This window comes from Bison bison, unplaced genomic scaffold (genome assembly GCF_000754665.1).
Source record: "Bison bison bison isolate TAMUID 2011002044 unplaced genomic scaffold, Bison_UMD1.0 scf7180017864072, whole genome shotgun sequence".
In the NCBI taxonomy this organism is placed as follows: domain Eukaryota; kingdom Metazoa; phylum Chordata; class Mammalia; order Artiodactyla; family Bovidae; genus Bison; species Bison bison.
The window spans coordinates 3,318,977-3,339,710 of record NW_011494644.1 but is presented as its reverse complement, the minus strand read 5'-3'; the positions used below and the strand labels follow the sequence as shown (position 1 = coordinate 3,339,710).

The following is a 20,734-nucleotide window of genomic DNA, read 5'->3' as shown; positions in this document are numbered from 1 at the left end:
ACTAAGGGAGAGACCTCTCTCAGTTACCTCTCCTCTGATGGGATCTGGACTGCTGACAACAGCTGACTCTGCAACTGCAGGATGTTCAATAAGGGCACTTTCTACCTCAAACGGACCAATTCGGTAACTGGGAAATAAAACATAAGGCAGGAATTTATAAAGGTGAGCAAAAAGTTCACTCCAGACTACTAACAAGCAGTCAACACAGACATATCAACAAATGAAAATTACCCGGAAGATAATATGATATCATCTGCTCTTGAAACAAACCAGAAATATCCATCCTCATCCATATAGCCTCTGTCCCCAGTGATATAGAAATTGCCTCGTAGAGTTGAAGCTGTTTTTGTTGGATTATCCTGTAAAACAAATAATAATTTTATTTTGAATGTTATTCTTTGATCCAGTTGGATTTTTAAATATTTAAGGAGAAAAAAAAAGTTTAGTGTTTTTGAGAATTCTTAGAATGAAGAGGAGCTAACATGAGAAATAGAGATGGAAGTCTAGCATTAAGCCAGCCCAAAATCAGAAAGGTAAACTATAACTACAAAGACTAGGCATGCTGGGAATTTTTTTAGATTGGTCACAAAATAAATATTGCAGGAACTCAGAGGAGTAGGCTAAATAAGTCTTTTGCTAATTGGTTAATATCTCAACACTCATAGGAAAAAAGAGAAGTCAATACACAGAGTTAAAGTACCAATACCTAATGAATCAAAGAACGGGGTTTAAGTACCAATACCTAATGAATCAAAGAATGGGGTTTTATTGTGTGTTATGTATTTGGTTTGGCTTACACAAAAATAGAAAATTGATTCTGTAAATTTGGCAGGAAGCAAAAGGAAGAAGTATTGTTACATTATGTAAAATTCACTGACAGAACCTGAGCCTTTGATTATATTGGTGTAAACTTTTCTCTAATTTGTATACTGTAATTAGAGATGAAAGTATGTTTGCAAACGGTGAGGAGCTTGGGAGGCCTCTAATAAAAGATATTTACTTAAGTTCACTGCCCCATTCTTTGTTTCTCTCACTCTTTCCATGAAGGGAGACCACTAATCAGATTTCAGGAAAATTATTGGGTTCTGATTTACAGTGGAGTGGATTAATGATGTTAAGAGGGCAGTCTTCTTTCTAGGGTCCCCTTCCTTTTACTATCATGGGCTTGGAGCAGTGATCTTCTAGCCTGGGGGGACCAGCATTTGGGTGTTTCTTCAGTTCTCTGTCCTAGGGATTACTGTTAGGACAACGAATCTCTCAAGAAAAGGCCAAATACCTATCCTAGTTGTATTTTGTGGCAAATAGGGATAGTTACCAGGCACTTCTGAGAAATAAATAGGAAATAGAATAGGAATAGAAATAAATAGGAAATGAGACACTATTTAGTAATAAATCTCTTACTATATAATGGGTAAAAAGGCCAAGTGGTCGGTTAGGTCGAACTCGAATGCCAATATCGCCTTCTTTTCCAGGTGGTAGAACGTTGCCATTTACGTCTAAAATCTAGGATGAAACAGAGTAATTTATTTAAGGAAATTTTTATTTAATACCACATCTGAAACCTTTGTACTGCAGTTTTTGATGTTTTTGTGTTTTTTTTTTGCCATTTAAGAATGCAGACTTCAGAAAAATTTTAAGTTTAAAAAATTAAGCAAAATTCCTAAGAGAAATATAATTTAAATTCTTATTGTAAATTACATTGTAAAATGCAGTTTAGCAAAATGTGAAAGAATAAAATTTTTCTTTAATTCTATCATCCAGCAATAATCACATTCTAGTAATATCCTTTGAGATGATATAGACAGAAAAAATACGATCACTTTATATTATAGTGTTTTGCAACCTGCTTTTATCATTTGTGATATATCTTATTGTCTTTTTCTTTCATAAGTATTTAATTACTGGTTTTCCAACTTTGTGAAACAAACAAAATCTTACCTCAGAAGCCAAATGTGTTTATTAGGAAAAGGGAACTGTTTTGTGGCTGAGACGGTGGGTAAGCTGAAGCCTTGCTCTCTTATCCTCTCATGTTCTCTGAAGTACCTAATAGTAACTGGCATCTATTAAGCACTTACCACATCCTAAATAATAAATGTTAATGCTCTATTTCATGTGTGCTGTCTTCTTTAGTCCTTACAACAACTTTATCTGGTTAGGAGTATTATTATGCTCATTTTACATATTAAAAAAAACAAAGGCACAGCGAGTTTAAGTAACGCCACAGTGCATGATTGAGGTGAAATTCAAATCTCAGCAATCATACTGTAGAACCTGTGCTTTTCATCATTATACTTCTCTGTGTGATCTTTCCAGGGAGTTAAATTCATTTTCTTAAAATATAACTAAGCATTTCTCAGATTGCTTGCTTACCTATTCTGCTCTTTTAGCTGTTTCTAAATATGAAAACTCCACACTGCTTTTATATACACCCTTAATCTGAGATGTAGCTTGTTAGCAAAGGATATCTTTATCTGTCCCTTTCCAGAACAAAAAGGGCTTATATAAGTCCCCAATAAGAAACTGAAAAGGCAAAAGATTCTAAATGGAAGAACTTATTTTTAAATTCTTGCAAATAAAAAAGTGTAAATTCCCACCGAGTCATCTAATATTTGGCCACAGATATCAAGGTATTATTGATAGAATAGAGAAATGTTAAGAGTTCTGATTACTTTACACAGACTACTATTGAGTAGATAGAAACATAGATAAAATATTCTATCTCTGGGGAGAATCACATACCTCCCTGTTCAAGGGGTCTTAGAATGTTTAAATATGATAATTATGAGATTTGATCTTTGAAGCTGCAAAAGTCTGGCATCCAGCTAGTTAGAGTACATGCTCAGATTTTAGAATATCACTAAAGATGCTCCTAGGTAGGTAAGGAGGGGCACAATAACAAAAGCCCATGGGAAAGAGTTAAAAATGAAGGTGGCCACATGAGACAAATGCATATCAAAACTACAATCTCACACCTACTAAGATGGCTACTCTCAAAAAAACAAAACAACAAATGTTGGTAAAGATGTTGTGCACTATTGGTGGGAATGCAAAATGGTATAGCCACTGTGGAAAACAGTATGGCAATTTCTCAAGAAATTAAAATTACCATGTGTATAAGTGATTTACTTTGTTGTATACCTGTTGTATACCTTGGTTGTGTGTTAACACAACATTGTAAATCAGCTATACTCCAATAAAAAATTGTAAAAATAAAATTACCATATAATCCAGCAACTTTACTTCTGAGTATATACTCAAAAGAATTAAAAACGGTTTCAAAGATTTACTGGTTTACCGTGTTTATCATTATTCACAATGGTTAAAATGTCAAGCAACCCAAGCACTCATCAATAAATGAATGAACAAGCATAATGTGGTACACATATGCAATGGAACATTATTCAGCCTTCAAAGGAAAGAAATCCCGACACATGCTACAATATGTACTCTTGCCTGGAAAATCCCATGGACAGAGGAGCCTGGTGGGCTGCAGTCCATGGGGTCGCGAAGAGTTGGACACGGCTGAGCGACTTCACTTTCACTTTTCACTTTCACGCATTGGAGAAAGAAATGGCAACCCACTCCAGGGTTCTTGCCTGGAGAATCCCAGGGACGGGGGAGCCTAGCGGGCTGCCCTCTATGGGGCTGCACAGAGTGGGACACGACTGAAGTGACTTAGCAGCAGCAGCAGCAGCTACAACATGGATGAACTTTGAGGACATTATGTTAAATGTAATAAGCTGATTACAAAAAATGACTACTGTATGATTCCACTTATATATAGTACCTAAAGTAGTTAAAATCATAGAGGCAGAAAGTAGAATGGTGATTGTGAGGGTCAAGTGGGAAGAGGAATTGAGTTATTGTTCAGTATATATAGAGTTTTAGTTTTCCAAGATGAAAAGAGTTATGGAGATGGATAGTGGTAACAGCTGCACAACATTATTTAATATGGTATTATTTAATACCATTGAATGATGCACTTAAAAATGGTCAAACTAATAAATTTTAAGTTACATGTTTTTTACCACAATGGAAAAGATTTGGATAAATAAATGACGGTAGAGATGCTGGTGCACTGTTCCTCTCGTCCACACAAGTTTTCATTAAAGATAGTTACTCTAATAAATCACTGGGCTTGAATGAGTGGGGAACTGGTGGTACATTGCAGTTGGGATGGCTATGAATACAGCTATGTCTGTGAGACCCTGATAGCCATGTATGTTGGGGGTTGTCATTAAGAGAAAACATCTGTGTGAAATGCCAGCTTGATTACTTGTATTGCAGATAATGCTTAATCATCAATATTTCTTTCTCTAACTTAAGGCAGCCTATTAATATTAACCAATGAACTATTAAGTCTTTCTACTGAATGTAACTACTGCTGTTCTACCATCTCTTCTTAGAAAAGCTTTTCAAAGGAAACAAATGTGGGGGAGAGGTGAATAATAATAATAATAGCACCTATCTTTTGTTTTTTATTATTATTTTATTTTTAATTGGAGGATAATTGCTTTACAATGTTGCATTGGTTTCTGCCATACAACAACCCAAATAAGTCATTACTATTACTATCCCTCCCTCTAGAGCCTCCCTCCCACCCCTCTATGTCATCATGGAGTGCCAGGCTGTGCTTTCTCTGTTGTATATTAATAGCAGCTTCCCACTACCTATCTGTTTTATACCTGGTAGTGTATATATGTCAATGCTACTCTCTCAATTTGTCCTACCTTTTCCTTCCCCATTGTGTCCACAAGTCTGTTCTTTACTTCTACATCCCTATTCCTGCCCTGCAAATAGGTTCATCGGTACCATTTTTTCAAAATTCAGTATATATGTGTTAATAAACAGTAGTTGTTTTTCTCTTTCTGACTTAACTTCACTCTGTGTAACAGGCTCTAGTTTCATCTACCTGACTACCACTGACTCAGATTCATTCCTTTTTATGGCTGAGTAATATTCCATTGTATATCATCTGTTGATGGGCATCTACGTTGCTTCCATGTTCTAGCTATTGTAAATGGTGCTGCTATGAACTTTGGGGTACATGTGTCTTTTTCAATTATGATTTTCTCAGGGTACATGCCTAGTAATGGGGTTACTGGGTCATGTAGTAGTGTTATTCCTAGTTTTTAAAGGAATCTCTATAAGGTTCTCCACAGTGGTTGCATCAACAACTGTTGGTCCTACCAACAGTGCAAGAGGATTCCCTTTTCTCCACATCCTCTCCAGCATTTATTGTTTGTAGATTTTTCAATGCTGGCCATTCTGATCATTGTGAGGTGATACCTCATGGTGTTTTTGATTTCCATTTCTCAAATAATGAGCAGTTTTGAGCATCTTTTCATGTGTTTGTTGGCCATGTGTCTTTGGAGAAAGGTCTGTTTAGATCTTCTGCCCATTTTTGTATTAGTTTATTTGTTTTTCTGATATTGAAATGCATGAGCTGCTTATATATTTTGGAGATTAATCCTTTGTCAGTTGTTTCATTTGCAATTATTTTCTCTCATTCTGAGGGTTGTCTTTCCATCTTGTTTATAGTTTCCTTTGCTGTGCACAAGTTTTTAAGTTTAATTAGATCCCATGTGTTTATTTTTGTTCTTTCCATTACTCTAAGAGATAGGTCAAATAGATGCTGCAATTTATGTCAGAGTGTTATGCCTATGTTTTCCCCTATGACTTTTATAGTTTTTGGCCCTACATGTAGGTCTTTAGTCCATTTTGAGTTTATTTTTGTGTATGGTGTTAAGGAAGTGTTCTAATTTCATTATTTTACACATAGTTATCCAGTTTTCCCAGCACTGCTTATTGAAGAGGCTGTCTTTTCTCCATTGTATATTCTTGCCTCCATTGTGGATAAGGTACCCATAGGTGTGTGCATTTATCTCTGGGCTTTATATCTTGTTCCACTGGTCTATATTTCTAATAATACCTATCTTGTGGATCTTTATGTGCCAACCACTTTTCTATGCTCTTTAGAAATATTATTGCATTAATCCTCACTAGAACCCTATAAAATCTGTCCTTTTATTATTAGAGTTACTAACCATCTTGATTTGCCCATGACTAAAATCACTGCAGATGGTGACTGCAGCCATGAAATTTAAAAAATGCTTACTCCTTGGAAGGAAAGCTATGACCAACCTAGGTAGCATATTGAAAAGCAGCGACGTTACTTTGCCAACAAAGGTCCATCTAGTCAAGGCTATGGTTTTTCCAGTGGTCATGTATGGATGTGAGAGTTGGACTGTGAAGAAAGCTGAGCGCCAGAGAATTGATGCTTTTGAACTGTGGTGTTGGAGAAGACTCTTGAGAGTCTCTTGGACTGCAAGGAGATCCAACCAATCCATTCTAAAGGAGATTTCTTTGGAAAGAATGATGCTAAAGCTGAAACTCCAGTCTTTGGCCACCTCATGCGAAGAGTTGACTCATTGGAAAAGACTCTGATGCTGGGAGGGATTGGGGGCAGAAGGAGAAGGGGACGACAGAGAATGAGATGGCTGGATGGCATCACCAACTCAACGGACATGAGTTTGAGTGAACTCCAGGAGTTGGTGATGGACAGGGAGGCCTGGCATTCTGCACTTCATGGTGTCTCAAAGAGTCGGACACGATTGAGTGACTGAACTGAACTGAACTGAAGGCAGGGGTGTATCCTCAGGACATACTATCAATACTTTCAGGCCTAAAGCTAAATAGTGAAAGTTGCTCAGTCGTGTCTGAGTCTTGTGGCCCATGGACTGTATAGTCCTTGGAATTCTCCAAGCCAGGATACTGGAGTTGGTAGCCTTTCCTTTCTCCAGGGGACCTTCCCAAACCAGAGATCGAACCCAGGTCTTCCACACTGCAGGCAGATTCATTACAAGCTGAGCAACCAGGGAAGCCCAAGAATACTGGATGTAGCCGACCCAGGAATGGAACCAGGATCTTCTTCATTGCAGGTGGATTCTTTACCAACTGAGCTATCAGGGAAGCACTGGTCATAGAAAACACCCTCTTTCAACAATAAAAGAGAAGACTCTACAAATGGATATCACCGAAATCAGATTGATTATATTCTTTGCAGCTAAAGATGGAGAAGCTCTATACAGTCAGCAAAAACAAGACCAGGAGCTGACTCTGGCTCAGATCATGAACTTACTGCAAAATTCAGACTTAAATTGAAGGAAGTAGGGAAAACCACCAGACCATTCACATATTACCTAAATCAAACCACTTACAATTATACAGTGGAATTGGCAAATAGATTCAAGGGATTAGATTTGATAGAGTGCCTGAAGAACTATGGACAGAGGTTCTTGACATTGTACAGGAGGTAGTGATCAAGACCATCCCCAAGAAAAAGAAATGTAAAAAGGCAAAATGGCTGTCTGAGGCCATAAAATAGCTGAGAAAAGGAGGAGAAAAAGGAAAGATATACCTATTTGAATGCAGAGTTCTGAAGAATAGTAAGGAGAGATAAGAAAGCCTTCCTCAGTGACCAATGCAAAGAAATAGAGGAAAACGATAGAATGGGAAAGACTAGAGATCTCTTCAAGAAAATTAGAGATACCAAGGGAATATTTCATGCAAAGATGGCCACAATAAAGGACAGAAATGGTATGGACCTAACAGAAGCAGAAGATATTAAGAAGAGGTGGTAAGAATACACAGAAGAACTATACAAAAAAGATCTTCGTGACCCAGATAACCACAATGGAGTGATCACTCAGCTAGAGCCAGACATCCTGGAATGTGAAGTCAAGTGGGCCTTAGGAAACATCACCACAAACAAAGCTAGTGGAGGTGATGGAATTCCAGTTGAGCTATTTTAAATCCTAAAAGATGATGCTGTGAAAGTGCTTCACTCCTTATGCCAGCAAATTTGCAAAACTCAGCAGTGGCCACAGGACTGGAAAAGGTCAGTTTTCATTCCAATCCCAAAGAAGGGCAATGCCAAAGAATGTCCAAACTACCACAAAATTGTACTCATCTCACACACTAGCAAACTAATGCTCAAAATTCTCCAAGCCAGGCTTCAACAGTACATGAACTGTGAACTTCCAGATGTTCAAGCTGGATTTAGAAAAGGCAGAGGAAGCATAGATCGAATTGCCAATATCCGATGGATCATAGAAAAAGCAAGGGATTTCCCAAAAAAAAATCCACTTCTGCTTTATTGATTACACCAAAGCCTTTGACTGTGTAGATCACAACAAACTGTGGAAAATTCTTCAAGAGATCAGAATACCAGACCACCTTACCTGCCTCCTGAGAAACCTGCATGCAGGTCAAAAAGTAACAGTTAGAACCGGACATGGAACAACAGACTGGTTCCAAATTGGGAAAGAAGTACCTCAAGGCTGTATATTGTCACCCTGCTTATTTAACTTATATGCAGAGTACATCATGTGAAATGCTAGGCCGGATGAAGCACAAGCTGGAATCAAGATTGCTGGAAGAAATATCAGTAAGCTCAGATACACAGAGGATACCACCCTTATGGCAGAAAATGAAGAGGAACTAAACAGCCTCTTGATGAAAATGAAAGAGGAGAGTGAAAAAGCTCACTTAAAACTCACCATTCAAAAAATTAATATCATGGCCTCTGGTCCCATCTCTTCATGGCAAATAGATGGGGAAACAATGGAAACAGGACAGACTTTATTTTCTTGGGCTCCAAAATCACTGCAGATGGTAACTGCAGCCTTGAAATCAAAAGATGCTTGGTCCTTGGAGGAAAAGCTATGAGCAACCTAGACAGCATATTAAAAAGCAGAGATATTACTTTGCTGACAAAGGTCTGTCCAGTCAAAGCTATGGTTTTTCCAGTAGTCATGAATGGTCATGAGAGTTGGACTATAAAGAAAGCTGAGCATTGAAGAATTGATGCTTTTGAGCTGTAGTGTTGGAGAAAACTCTTGAGAGTCCCTTGGACTACAAGGAGATCAAACCAGTCAATCCTGAAGGAAAACAGTCCTGAATATTCATTTGAAGGACTGATGCTGAAGCTGAAACCACAATACTTTGGACACCTGATTCAAAGAACTGACTCATTGGAAAGACCCTGATGCTGGGAAAGACTGAAGGCAGAAGGAGATGTGAATGTCGTCACCAACTTCAATGAACATGATTTTGAGCAAGCCCTGGGAGTTGATGATGGACAGGGAAGCCTGGTGTGCCACAGTCAATAGGGTCGCAAAAAGTCAGACACGACAGCAATTGATTTGAACTGAAAGCTAAGTAAGTTCCAGTCAAACAGGAACAAGTTGTTCACCTTGGTCCCTGTCTTATATATCAGGAAACAGACTTTAACAGCTTACCCAGAGATACTCAGTAATGAACAGGAGAGCCAAAATAAAAGCCATCAGGCAATCCTACCTTTAGACAAGTTTTCATAGCAGACTTAGAATTACTTGAGGTACTTGTTTAAAACACCTTAGGATTTCAGGATCCTACCCTAAATTTATTGAATCAGACTCTGTAGAGAAGAAGAAGCCTGAGAATTTGTATTTCTCACATGTGCCTATGTGATTCTTTATGATCAGATAAGCTTGGGAAGCATTGGTCTAATTTACAACTAACCCTCAGTTAATTTTGATACTGAATTCTCTGTAAACTCATCCATTTTGTGTTTTTGTTGGTATTGTTTTATGTGTTAATATAAGTTCCTTGTCTACACTTAACTTTGACTGGATTGATCTGAGAACAGTTCTAACCCTGAGCAAAGTGCACTAATGGGGTAATAGGATGCCCCCTCAGGATCAAGTGATGAAAATAGTTTCTTGACTGCCAGGAACTAGCCAGGCATGCTGCAGGAAGAGGGAGAACCTATAACCACTGTTGAATTGTGTCCTGTTTTGTCCTAGTCAACCCTTTTAGAAGATCTGGAGCTCCCTAACCAGAAGGGGCAACATAGTGTTTCAGTCAAGAGTATGCATGTTCATACCAGATTGCTTAGGATTGAATTCTAGAACTAGCAGCTACTAACTATGTAACCTTGGGTGAGTCCTTTAACCTCTCTCAACCTCATCTGTAAAATGGTTCTGATACTGCTATGTCTCTCATAGGTTCCTTCTGAAAATAAATATTTATAAAATGCATAAAACTATTTGGCACAAATAACTGCTTTGGAGAAAAAAAGAGACAAGCTAATGTTTCTAAACCGTTTCCATCTTTATATGGAGGTTAAGATATCATGGAAGTAGCATAATCATCATCAAAACTAATAGTGTAAGGGAGTAGAAGTGGGGTAGGGGTAAACAGATCGGGTTGTTAAATATTTTCCTGGAAAGGGATGTACAAACCTTAACATCAAAAGCAGGAGAAGGTTTTCCCATTGAGCCAGGCTTAATTTTCATTCCCTTAAAATTTCCACAGATTAGTACCTAGTTAAGAATAAAAAAGAGTAAAGTAGCATTACAAATAACTTATATCTATTCATTTATCCACCATGCATTCATTCAATAAATATTTATTTAGAGCTTACTATGAACCAGGCTCACATTAAAACATTTCCTGCTCTCAAGAATTATAGACAGACACTAATATAGTTAAAATATTAAGTAAATTTGTAACTACTAAAACATCCATATTTATGAAAACATTTATACTCATATTCACATGGTACTTGTTATGCTATTTCTATTTAATAAATTCATCGATTTTTGTTTTTATTTTATTTTTTGTATTTTAATTTTTAACCAGGTACTACTTTCTCGTGGTTCATAAATTGAAGCAGTATATAAAGACAATATATTATTTATTTCAGTCTTTTCAAATTTTATTTCAAAATTTATTTCAGTCTTTCACTTATCTGCCCTATGTTATCCCTCTCTTTCCTACATAACAATTTTTGTTATTTCATTTCCTCTAGAATTTCTTATTTCTATGAGTTCTTTAGATAAACCTTTTTAGAGTGTTCTGTGAAGGAGTTTTCCAGCAAACTTAATATTTCAAGTAACAAGGAGCTCAGCATTTTCTATTTTTTCAGCAAAGCCCTAAGATATTTCCTTATTATACAAAGAGAAATCTTTGTATACCTCTAGTATTTTTTTAATAAATTTATTTATTTTAACTGGAGGTTAATTACTTTACAATATTGTATTGGTTTTGCCATATATCAACATGAATCCGCCACAGGTGTACACATGTTCCCCATCCTGAACCCCCCTCCCTCCTCCCTCCCCGTTCCCTCCCTCTGGGTCGTCACAGTGCACCAGCCCCAAGCATCCAGTATCATGCATCGAACCTGGACTGGCTATTCGTTTCATATATGATATTATACATAAATTTTTTAATGCCCTGGTCCTAGTCAATTTTATAGTGGCTTTCCTCAGTGAATGACTATGTAAACAATTGCATCTCTTACAGAGCTCTTTTGTAACCATCTTCCCTCATTTTTTTTAAAAGAAACTGTTTCTTCTAATCACTCCATTCCCTCCCTATCCCTCAATCACAAAGCTACAATAAACAATTTGTTTTTTTTTTTAATTGAAGGATAATTTCCTTATAGTGTAGTGTTGGTTTCTTCCATACAACAATGCAAATCAGTCATAATTTTATATATATATATATATCCCCTCCCTCTTGAACCTCTCTCAACATACACCCCCATTCCACCCCTCTAGGTCATCCCAGAGCACCAGGCTGAACTCCCCGTGTTATATAGCAGCAGCTTCCCACTAGCTATTTTACACATGGTAGCACTTTGGTTTTTATTTATCTGGCTGAACTGAGTTCAGCCGTGTCTTTTCAGTGAAGGCTGTATACCGTTTCAGTCTGTCCATATCCTTCGTAGATATCCAGACCTGTCCTGTTTCTCCATTGTTCAGTCACTTCAGGGTTGATTGGTTCCCCAGCACTTACACAGTGCTTCAAGCTCTTGAACTTATAGCTTCTCAGAAAACAGATAAGGAGTTAAATTTAGGAGGAAAATGGATAAAAATGGAAATTAGGATTATTTCTAGTGAAATTTCAGTACAAAATGTTTTAGTTTTTCCCCTAACTTTCCTCTCTGATACAAAATAAACAATTTTATCATGAAACACCAAGTTTGTTTTTTCTTTTTCTCCATTTTATTGGTCGGGGGCGGAGGGAGGGGGAGGATTGGGGGTGGCGTGACTTTTTGCAAAGAAAAACCATGCCATCCCTAGGGAAGGTACCACATAATATTATGTTAAATCAGTGATAAAAAGCTTCCTAATTGGTTAAATTGATTGTGGAGCATTTATACAATAGAACACTATACAGTTGTTAAAAAAAAAATAGAAGGAATGAAGATGCTCCTGGGTTGTACTATCCAATAGAATTTTTTGTTATGACAGAAATTTCTATACTGAGCTGTCCACTATTGTATCCTCTAGTCCTGTGTGACTATTGGGCACTAGAAACAAGACTAGTGTAACCAAGGCACTGAATTTCTTTTCATTGAAATATAATTGACTTATAATGTTATATTACTTTTTGATTTACAATGTTGTGATTTGATATTTGTACATATGGTGAAATGATTGCACAACAAGTCTAGTTAACATCTGTTACCCTACATAGTTACAAGACTATTTTTTCCTGTGATGAGAAGTTTTAAGATCTACTGTCTTAGCAACTTCGAATATGTAATACTTCGAATATGTAATAATATATTATTAATTATAGTTTGGAGCTGAATTTTAATTTAATTAAAATGTAAATAACTATATGTGGCTGCTGCTGCTGCTGCTAAGTCACTTCAGTCGTGTTCAACTCTGTGCGACCCCATAGACGGCAGCCCAGCAGGCTGCCCCGTCCCTGGGATTCTCCGGGCAAGAACACTGGAGTGGGTTGCCATTTCCTTCTCCAGTGCATAAAAGTGAAAGTGAAGTCACCCAGTCATGTCCGATTCTTAGCGGCCCCATGGACTGCAGCCCACCAGGCCCCTCCGTCCATGGGATTTTCCTGGCAGGAGTACTGGAGTGGGGTGCCATTGCCTTCTCCTAGTGGTTACCAAATTGGACAGTACAGTTTCAGAATGTATTGTAGGTGAAGAAAAGAAGGGGCAGAACTGCGTGCATATCATGTCTCATTTTAAAAGAGTGGAGAGAGAACATATGCATATTGGCTTGTGCAGGCATAAATCTCAGGGAGAAGGAGAACTAAAACTGAAGACAAGGTGTGGAGGAAGACTTTTCACTATATATTCTTACATACCTATTGAATTTTATGTCATGTGAATTGTTTCCTATTTAAAAATTAAATCAGTTTAAAAGTAGTGACCATGTAATACTTTCAAATGGAATCAGTAATAAAGTAAAAGACATTCATTTTCTTTCCTGTTTGCTGGGATAGGGTTTTGAATAAGGGTGATGTATATTTTCTCAGCTCTTGTAACAGACAAAGGATAAACACTGGGCTCAGAGCTATACATGTGGCTTGAACCATCTTTCCTCTCTCTGCTTGAGGGAACCCACATTGGATATAGTAGTTATCATGTACAGAATATAAGCAAGAAGGACAGGGAAGAGAAAAGATTGCTAAATACCATACCTACTGATCTGGAGATATGTTTTTAGGCAGAGAGATCCTTTATTTTGTATCTTCCTCTTCCTTTCCTCTCTGCCCATAAGTGCCCATTTACCAACTTTACTTACCTGGCCTTATCATTCTGTACAAGCATTCTGTATGCAGTTGGTGCTGAACAAAAGACTGTGATGGGAAACTTGGAAAGTGTCTGCAATTTAGAAGAAGTGGTCTTACACAATTTTTAATAAGTACTTAAATACCTATGGTAGACATAGTAAAACTTAGACCATTATTTATTCTAATGTAAACACTCTAATGGGCTTCCCTTGTGGCTCAGTTAGTAAAGAATCCACCTGCAATGCCGTGGACCTGGGTTCGATCCCTGGGTTAGGAAGGTCCCCTGGAGAAGGGAAAGGCTACCCACTCCAGTATTCTGGCCTGGAGAATTCCATGGACTGTATAATACAGTTCATGGACTCGCAAAGAGTCGGAAACGGCTGAGTGACTTTCACACACACACAAACACTCTCACACCTTTCCTCTGTATATCTTTTCAAGCTTATTGATTTTCCATTGTGGAATACCTTAAATAACGTTATCTACTCTGATTTCTACAAGTTACTTTATTCGCTAGTCCTGTCAGTAATAGTGCTAATTCACTTCTAAATATTGACCTCTTGTGCTCTGCCTTACTTGCAAGATGGAAGTTGGCTCAAACCGCGGCAAATAATGTGCAAATACACATGCTCCCTGGATCCACGGAGAAAAAACACTACTCCATGCAGATTTTGCCCAGCCTGTGTCAGAGGTATTCCACATGACATCCAAAGGGGTCAAATCCAGCCAGAACCTAGGTAAACAAAGAATCAGCTCAGTTTAGTTGCCCAGTCGTGTCCGACACTTTCCGACCCCATAGCCTGTAGCATGCCAGGCTTCTCTGTCCATCACCAGCTCCTGGAGCTTGCTCAAATTCATGTCCATCAAGTCAGTGATTTCATCCAAGCATCGATTCCTCTGTCGTCCCCTTCTCCTCCTGCCCCCATCTTTCCCAGCATCGGGGTCTTTTCAATGATTCAGTTCTTCGCATCAGGTGGCCAAAGTATTGGAGTTTCAGCTTCAACATCAGTCCTTCCAATAATATTCAGGACTGTTTTCCTTCAGGATTGACTGGTTTGATCTCTTCGCAGTCCAAGGGACTCTCAAGAGTCTTCTCCAATTCCACATTTAAAAAGCATTAATTCTTTGGCACTCAGCTTTCTTTATAGTCCAACTCTCACATCCGTACATGACTACTGGAAAAACTATAACCTTGATTAGACAGACCTTTGTTGGCAAAGTAATGTCTCTGCTTTTTAATATGCTCTCTAGGTTGGTCATAGCTTATTTCCCAAGGAGCAAACATCTTTTGATTTCATGGCTGCAGTCACCATCTGCAGTGATTTTGGAGCTCAAGAAAATAAAGTCTGTCACTGCTTCCATTGTTTCCCCATCAATTGGCCATGAAGTGATGGGACCAGATGTCATGATCTTAGTTTTTTTGAATGTTGAGTTTTAAGCCAACTGTTTCACTCTCCTCTTTCACTTTCATCAAGAGGCTTTTTACTTCTTCACTTTCTGCCATAAGGTGGTGTCATCTGTGTATCTGATTTTATTGATATTTCTCCCAACAATCTTGATCCCAGCTTGTGCTTCATCCAACCCAGCGTTTCTCAAGATGTACTCTGCATAAAAGTTAAATAAGCAGCGTGACAATATACAGCCTTGATCTACTTCTTTCCCAATTGGGAACCAGTCTGTTGTTCCATGTCCGGTTCTAACTGTTGCTTCTTGACCTGCATACAGATTTCTCAGGAGGCAGGTAAGGTGGTCTGGTATTCCCATATCTTTAAGAATTTTCCACGGTTTGTGGTGATCCACACAGTCAAAGGCTTTGACATAGTCAATAAAGCAGAAGTAGATGTTTTTCTGGAGCTCTCTTGCTTTTTCGATGTTCCAATGGATGTTGGCAATTTGATCTCTGGTTCCTCTGCCTTTTCTAAAACCAGCTTGAACATCTGGAAGTTTTTGATCCACATATTGTTGAAGCCAGGCTTGGAGAATTTTGAGCATTACTCTGCTGGTGTGTGAGATGAGTGCAATTGTGCAGTAGTTTGAACATTCTTTGGCATTGCCTTTCTTAGGGATTGGAATGAAAACTGACCTTTTCCAGTCCTGTGGCCACTGCTGAGTTTTCCAAATTTGCTGGCATATTGAGTGCAGCAGCACTTTCACGGCATCATCTTTTAGGACTTGAAATAGCTCAACTGGAATTCCATCACCTCCACTAGCTTTGTTCATGGTGATGTTTCCTAAGGCCCACTTGACTTTGCATTCCAGGATGTCTGGCTCTAGGTGACTGATCACACCATTGTGATTATCTGGGTTGTGAAAATCTTTTTTGTATAGTTCTTCTGTGTATTCTTTCCACCTCTTCTTAATATCTATGCTTCTGTTAGGTCCATACTGTTTCTGTACTATTGTGCCCATCTTTACATGAAATGTTCCCTTGGTATCTCTAATTTTCTTGAAGAGATCTCTAGTCTTTCCCATTCTGTTTTTTTCCTCTATTTCTTTGCATTGATCACTGAGGAAGGCTTTCTTATCTCTCCTTGCTATTCCTTGGAACTCTGCATCCAGATGGGTATATCTTACCTTTTCTTTTTGCCTTTAGCTTCTCTTCTTTTCTCAGCTATGTGTAAGGCCTCCTCAGACACCATTTTTTCTTTTTGCATTTCTCTTTTTGGGGGATGGTCTTGATCACTACCTCCTGTACAATGTCATGAACCTCTGTTCGTAGTTCTTCAGGCACTCTGTCTTTCAGATCTAATCCTTTGAATCTATTTGCCAATTCCACTGTATAATCGTAAGGGATTTGATTTAGGTCATTTGTGAATGGTCTAGTGATTTTCCATACTTCCTTCAATTTAAATCTAAATTTGGCAATAAGGAGTTCATGATCTGAGCCACAGTCAGCTCCCAGTCTTTTTTTTTTTTTTTGCTGACTGTATTTTCTGTGCTGTGCTTAGTCATGTCTGAATCTTTGCGATTCCATGGACTGTAGCCCGCCAGGCTTTTCTGTCCATGGGATTCTCCTGAGAAGAATACTTGAGTGGGTTGTCATTTCATTCTCCAGGGGATCTTCCCAACCCAGGGATTGAACCCAAGTCTCCCGCATTGCAGGCGGATTCTTTGCTGTTTGAGCCACTGACTGTACAAAGAATCGACTTGATAGATAAAACAAACTGTGGAAAATTCTTAAAGAGATGGGAATACCAGACCACCTTACCTGTCTCTTGACAAACCTGTATGTGGGTCAAGAAGCAACATTTAGAACTTTATTTGGACAATAAATAAATGACTAGTTCAAAATTGGGAAAGGAGCACAACAAGGCTGTATACTGTCACCCTGCTTATTTGCCTTATATGCAGAGTACATCACTGGAAATGTCAGGCTGGATGAATCACAAACTGAAATCAAGAATGTCTGGAGAAATATCATCAACCTCAGATATGTAAATGAAACCACACTAATGACAGAAAGTGAAGAGGAACTAAAGAGCCTATTGATGAGGATGAAAGAGGAGAGTGAAAAAGCTGGCTTAAAGCTTAACATTTAAAAAATTAGGATCATGGCATCCAGTCCCATCACTTAGAAGGGAGAAAAGTGGAAGCAGTGACAGATTTTCTTTTCTTGGGCTCCAAAATCACTGTGGACAGTGACTGCAGCCATGAAATTAAAAGACACTTGCTCCTTGGAAGGAAAACTATTTCAAAGCTAGACAGCATAGTAAAAGAGAAGACATCACTTTGCTGACAAAAGGCCATATAGTCAAGGCTATTGTTTTTCCAGTAGTCATGTATGGATGTGAGAGCTGGACCATAAGGAAGGCAGAGCACCATAGAATTGATGGTTTCAATCTGTGGTGCTGGAGAAGACTCTTGAGAGACTCTTGGACAGCAGGGAGATCAAACCAGTCAATTCTAAAGGAAATCAACCCTGAATATTCATTGGAAGAACTCATGCTAAACCTGAAGCTCCAATACTCTGGCCTCCTGATACGAAGAGCAGACTCACTGGAGAACACCCTGATGCTGAGAAAGATTGAAGGCAAAAAGGAGAAGAGGGCAGCAGAGGATGAGATGGCTACATAGTATCACCAACTCAATGGATATGAATCTGAGCAAACTCTGGGAGATAGTGAAGGACAGGGAAGCATGGCATGCTGCAGTTTGTGGGGTCGCAAAGAGTTGGACACAACTTAGCAAGTGAACAACAACAACATATATACATTTGAGATATAAATATAAATAAATAAATATATATACACACACACTTGAGATATATAGAGAGACTTAACTATATATATATATATATATATGGAAACAAATTTAAAATACAAATAAAGGAATCATCATTTTTGTAGCATTGACACTTCAAACTAGAGTTCTGTGAAAATACCTTCCATTTACAGATAATCCTAAACCAAAACTGCTGTGGGTGTGTCCAGTCATTTTAGGATATCCACTTGTTCCACTGGTAAAGAAAATGGCCATCATCTCATTGTGTTTTGTCTTCACACAGGTGTGGTTGTCACTGGCATGTCTATGAAGGAAGAATTACAATGGTTGTATATATTAAACACAGTATCATAGACTGTTACCACAGAAAAGGATTTTCTCAGACCTCTTCATCTCATTGATTAAGCCCCAGGGACTTATACTGAATTCCAAGGTAAAAGCCATCTCTCTCCATCTTTTAAGGTGCTTTCTGGAAACAAGCTTAACTTTGCCATCAATAGCCCATTTATACCAGGTTGACTTCATAGCTTTTTACTGTGTGATGAAGAAGAGTGAAAGCATTACAAAAAAACTCAAGAATTTTATCATACCTTCTACAGAAAGAGTATTCTATGATCTTCTGATCATGTATATGTGAGGTAAAATGTGATTTAAAAAAAAATGAGTATGTTAATAGAAGTCATGTGTAATGGTATAAAGCAGGGATCATTAAACTACAGGCCTTTGGGCCAAACATGGCCTGCCTTTTGTTTTCACAGATAAAGTTTTATTGCAACACAACTGTGTCCATTCTTTTACATATTGCCTATGACTGCTTTCTACACTATGACAGTGAGTAGGTATGATAGAGACTACATGGTCTGAAAATCCTATATATTTACTATCCATCCCGTTTGTAAAAAACCATTTGCTGCCCCCTCAAAAGGATGGTTTTTCTGTTTCGCACAAGAGAGTCTACATAGTTGTGAACATAGTAAGCAAAAAGACTGAAGAGGATCTATGTATCCACTTAGGGAAGGAAGGGTTTCAGTTAAAGAAAGAAAACATTTTGGTTCCAAATGATAATTGGGCTTTTGTATATGTCATACATCAGGGCAGCTGAAAGGAAGTAAACTCTGTACATTTGAGGCTCTAAGAATCATACAGAATTTTATTAGGAAATATTGAGCTGAAATAATGAATCAGAAATATTCAGCTATGAGAACTATTTCTATTTGTAAATCCTAACATAGCTAAACCAAATGTTTAGGCTATGATTCCATAATTTTTTTCATTATAAAGCTAGTACCTATAACTGTGTACCTATCACTTCTATCACAGATATTATTGCTCATGAAACCTACGGAAGGTTTATTGTACCAATCTCTCAGAAGCAGTAAACCTAGCAGGTAATAGTGTGGGCTTAGAAGCTAGACTGCCTGAGTGTGAAACCGAGTTCTGCCAGATCCTAACATTTGACCTTATTTATCTGTCTAACCAGAGAATCCACCTGCAATGCAGAAGATGTGAGTTTGATCCCTGGGTCAGGAAAAACCCCTGGAGGAGGGAATGGCAACCCCACTCCAGTATTCTTGCCCAGAAAATCCCATCCATAGTGTCGCAAAGAGTTGGATACGACTGAAGCGACTGAGCATGAGTATCTGTATATTTAACAGTTCCTACCCAATAGTTTGTTGTGATATTTAAATGAGTTAATATTGAGTTGGCCAAAAAGTTTGAGTTTTTCCATAATATCTTATTGAAAAACTCTAATGAACTTTTTGGCCAACCCAATATATCTGAAGTGCAGTTTTTGGCACATAACCAGTGCCATATAAGTGTTAGATATTATACAATTATAACACTATTTTTATTAGAACAGAATTTGGCTTTTGGTAAGAACTCAAAAGAGAATCCACCTGCCAGTGCAGGAGACACAGGAGACATGGGTTCAATCCCTGGGTTGGGAAGATCCCCTGGAATAGGAAATGGCAGTTTCAGTATTCTTCCTTGGAAAATGCATTGAACAGAGGAGCATGGTGGGCTACAGTCCATGGGGTCTCAAAGAGTGGGACACAACTGAACAACTGAGCATGTATGCACACAACAAATGTTAGCTATTTTAGAAGAGTCATAACAAGTCCCAGTGCGCTACAGTCCATGATACCACAAAGAGTCGGACACAACTTAGCAACTAAACAATGACAAAGAACAAGTCCATAGTTGCAAACTTGCTCCAAAATCATTGAGTAAAGGTAGGAAGCTCATTCTAGAGGGAATTTGCTGTCACCCTAAAGCTAAGATAACCAATACTTGACAAAAAGTTCCAAGTGACCCCTAGAAGCACCCCATATCAGGGCTTGAATATCTGTGTAATAGTTTTATTAATTGCATCTATTAAGTATTCTTCTTACTATAACCTGATAGAAATGTCACTGTCAGCAAGGGAATAATACAGCATCCACAGAAGGATTGATTCTGATTAGTTCCTATGGGAAATGATAATAGCTCTGTGGTTGATGCTGTGATGCACCTCCTAGATCCTGCTGCAGAGTTTTAGGACATGCTTCCCTTCGGGTGCTGAGATCCCTCTTCAGATATTGCCTTGGCTGAAGATAGCTGCCTTGCTCAAGGTCATGCCTCCTTCTAAAGACAGTTCGTACCCAGTTACTGATTAACAGAAGAACTGTACAAAAAAGATCTTCACAACCCAGATAATCATGATGGTGTGATCACTGACCTAGAGCTGGACATCCTGGAATGTGAAGTCAAGTGGGCCTTAGAAAGCATCACTACAAACAAAGCTAGTGGAGGTGATAGAATTCCAGTTGAGCTATTCCAAATCCTGAAAGATGATGCTGTGAAAGTGCTGCACTCAATATGCCAGCACATTTGGAAAACTCAGCAGTGGCCACAGGACTGGAAAAGGTCAGTTTTC

General features: G+C 38.3%; 1 protein-coding gene across 2 annotated transcripts in view; it reads right to left on the bottom strand.

Moving 5' to 3' along the window:
* ACSM3 (acyl-CoA synthetase medium-chain family member 3) overlaps positions 1 to 20,734 on the bottom strand; it is a 56,540-nt gene that overhangs the window by 3,281 nt on the left and 32,525 nt on the right. Inside the window, exons 5-12 of one of the 2 annotated variants that reach the window (XM_010837158.1) lie at positions 17,978 to 18,121; positions 14,173 to 14,329; positions 13,608 to 13,687; positions 11,752 to 11,875; positions 10,287 to 10,367; positions 1,402 to 1,503; positions 232 to 359; positions 28 to 127 (exon numbers count right to left, since the gene is read on the bottom strand). In XM_010837158.1, coding sequence (XP_010835460.1) covers positions 28 to 127; positions 232 to 359; positions 1,402 to 1,503; positions 10,287 to 10,367; positions 11,752 to 11,875; positions 13,608 to 13,687; positions 14,173 to 14,329; positions 17,978 to 18,121 — 916 coding nt within the window. The remainder of the gene's footprint in view (positions 1 to 27; positions 128 to 231; positions 360 to 1,401; positions 1,504 to 10,286; positions 10,368 to 11,751; positions 11,876 to 13,607; positions 13,688 to 14,172; positions 14,330 to 17,977; positions 18,122 to 20,734) is intronic. The other variant, XM_010837159.1, reaches the window with a different exon arrangement.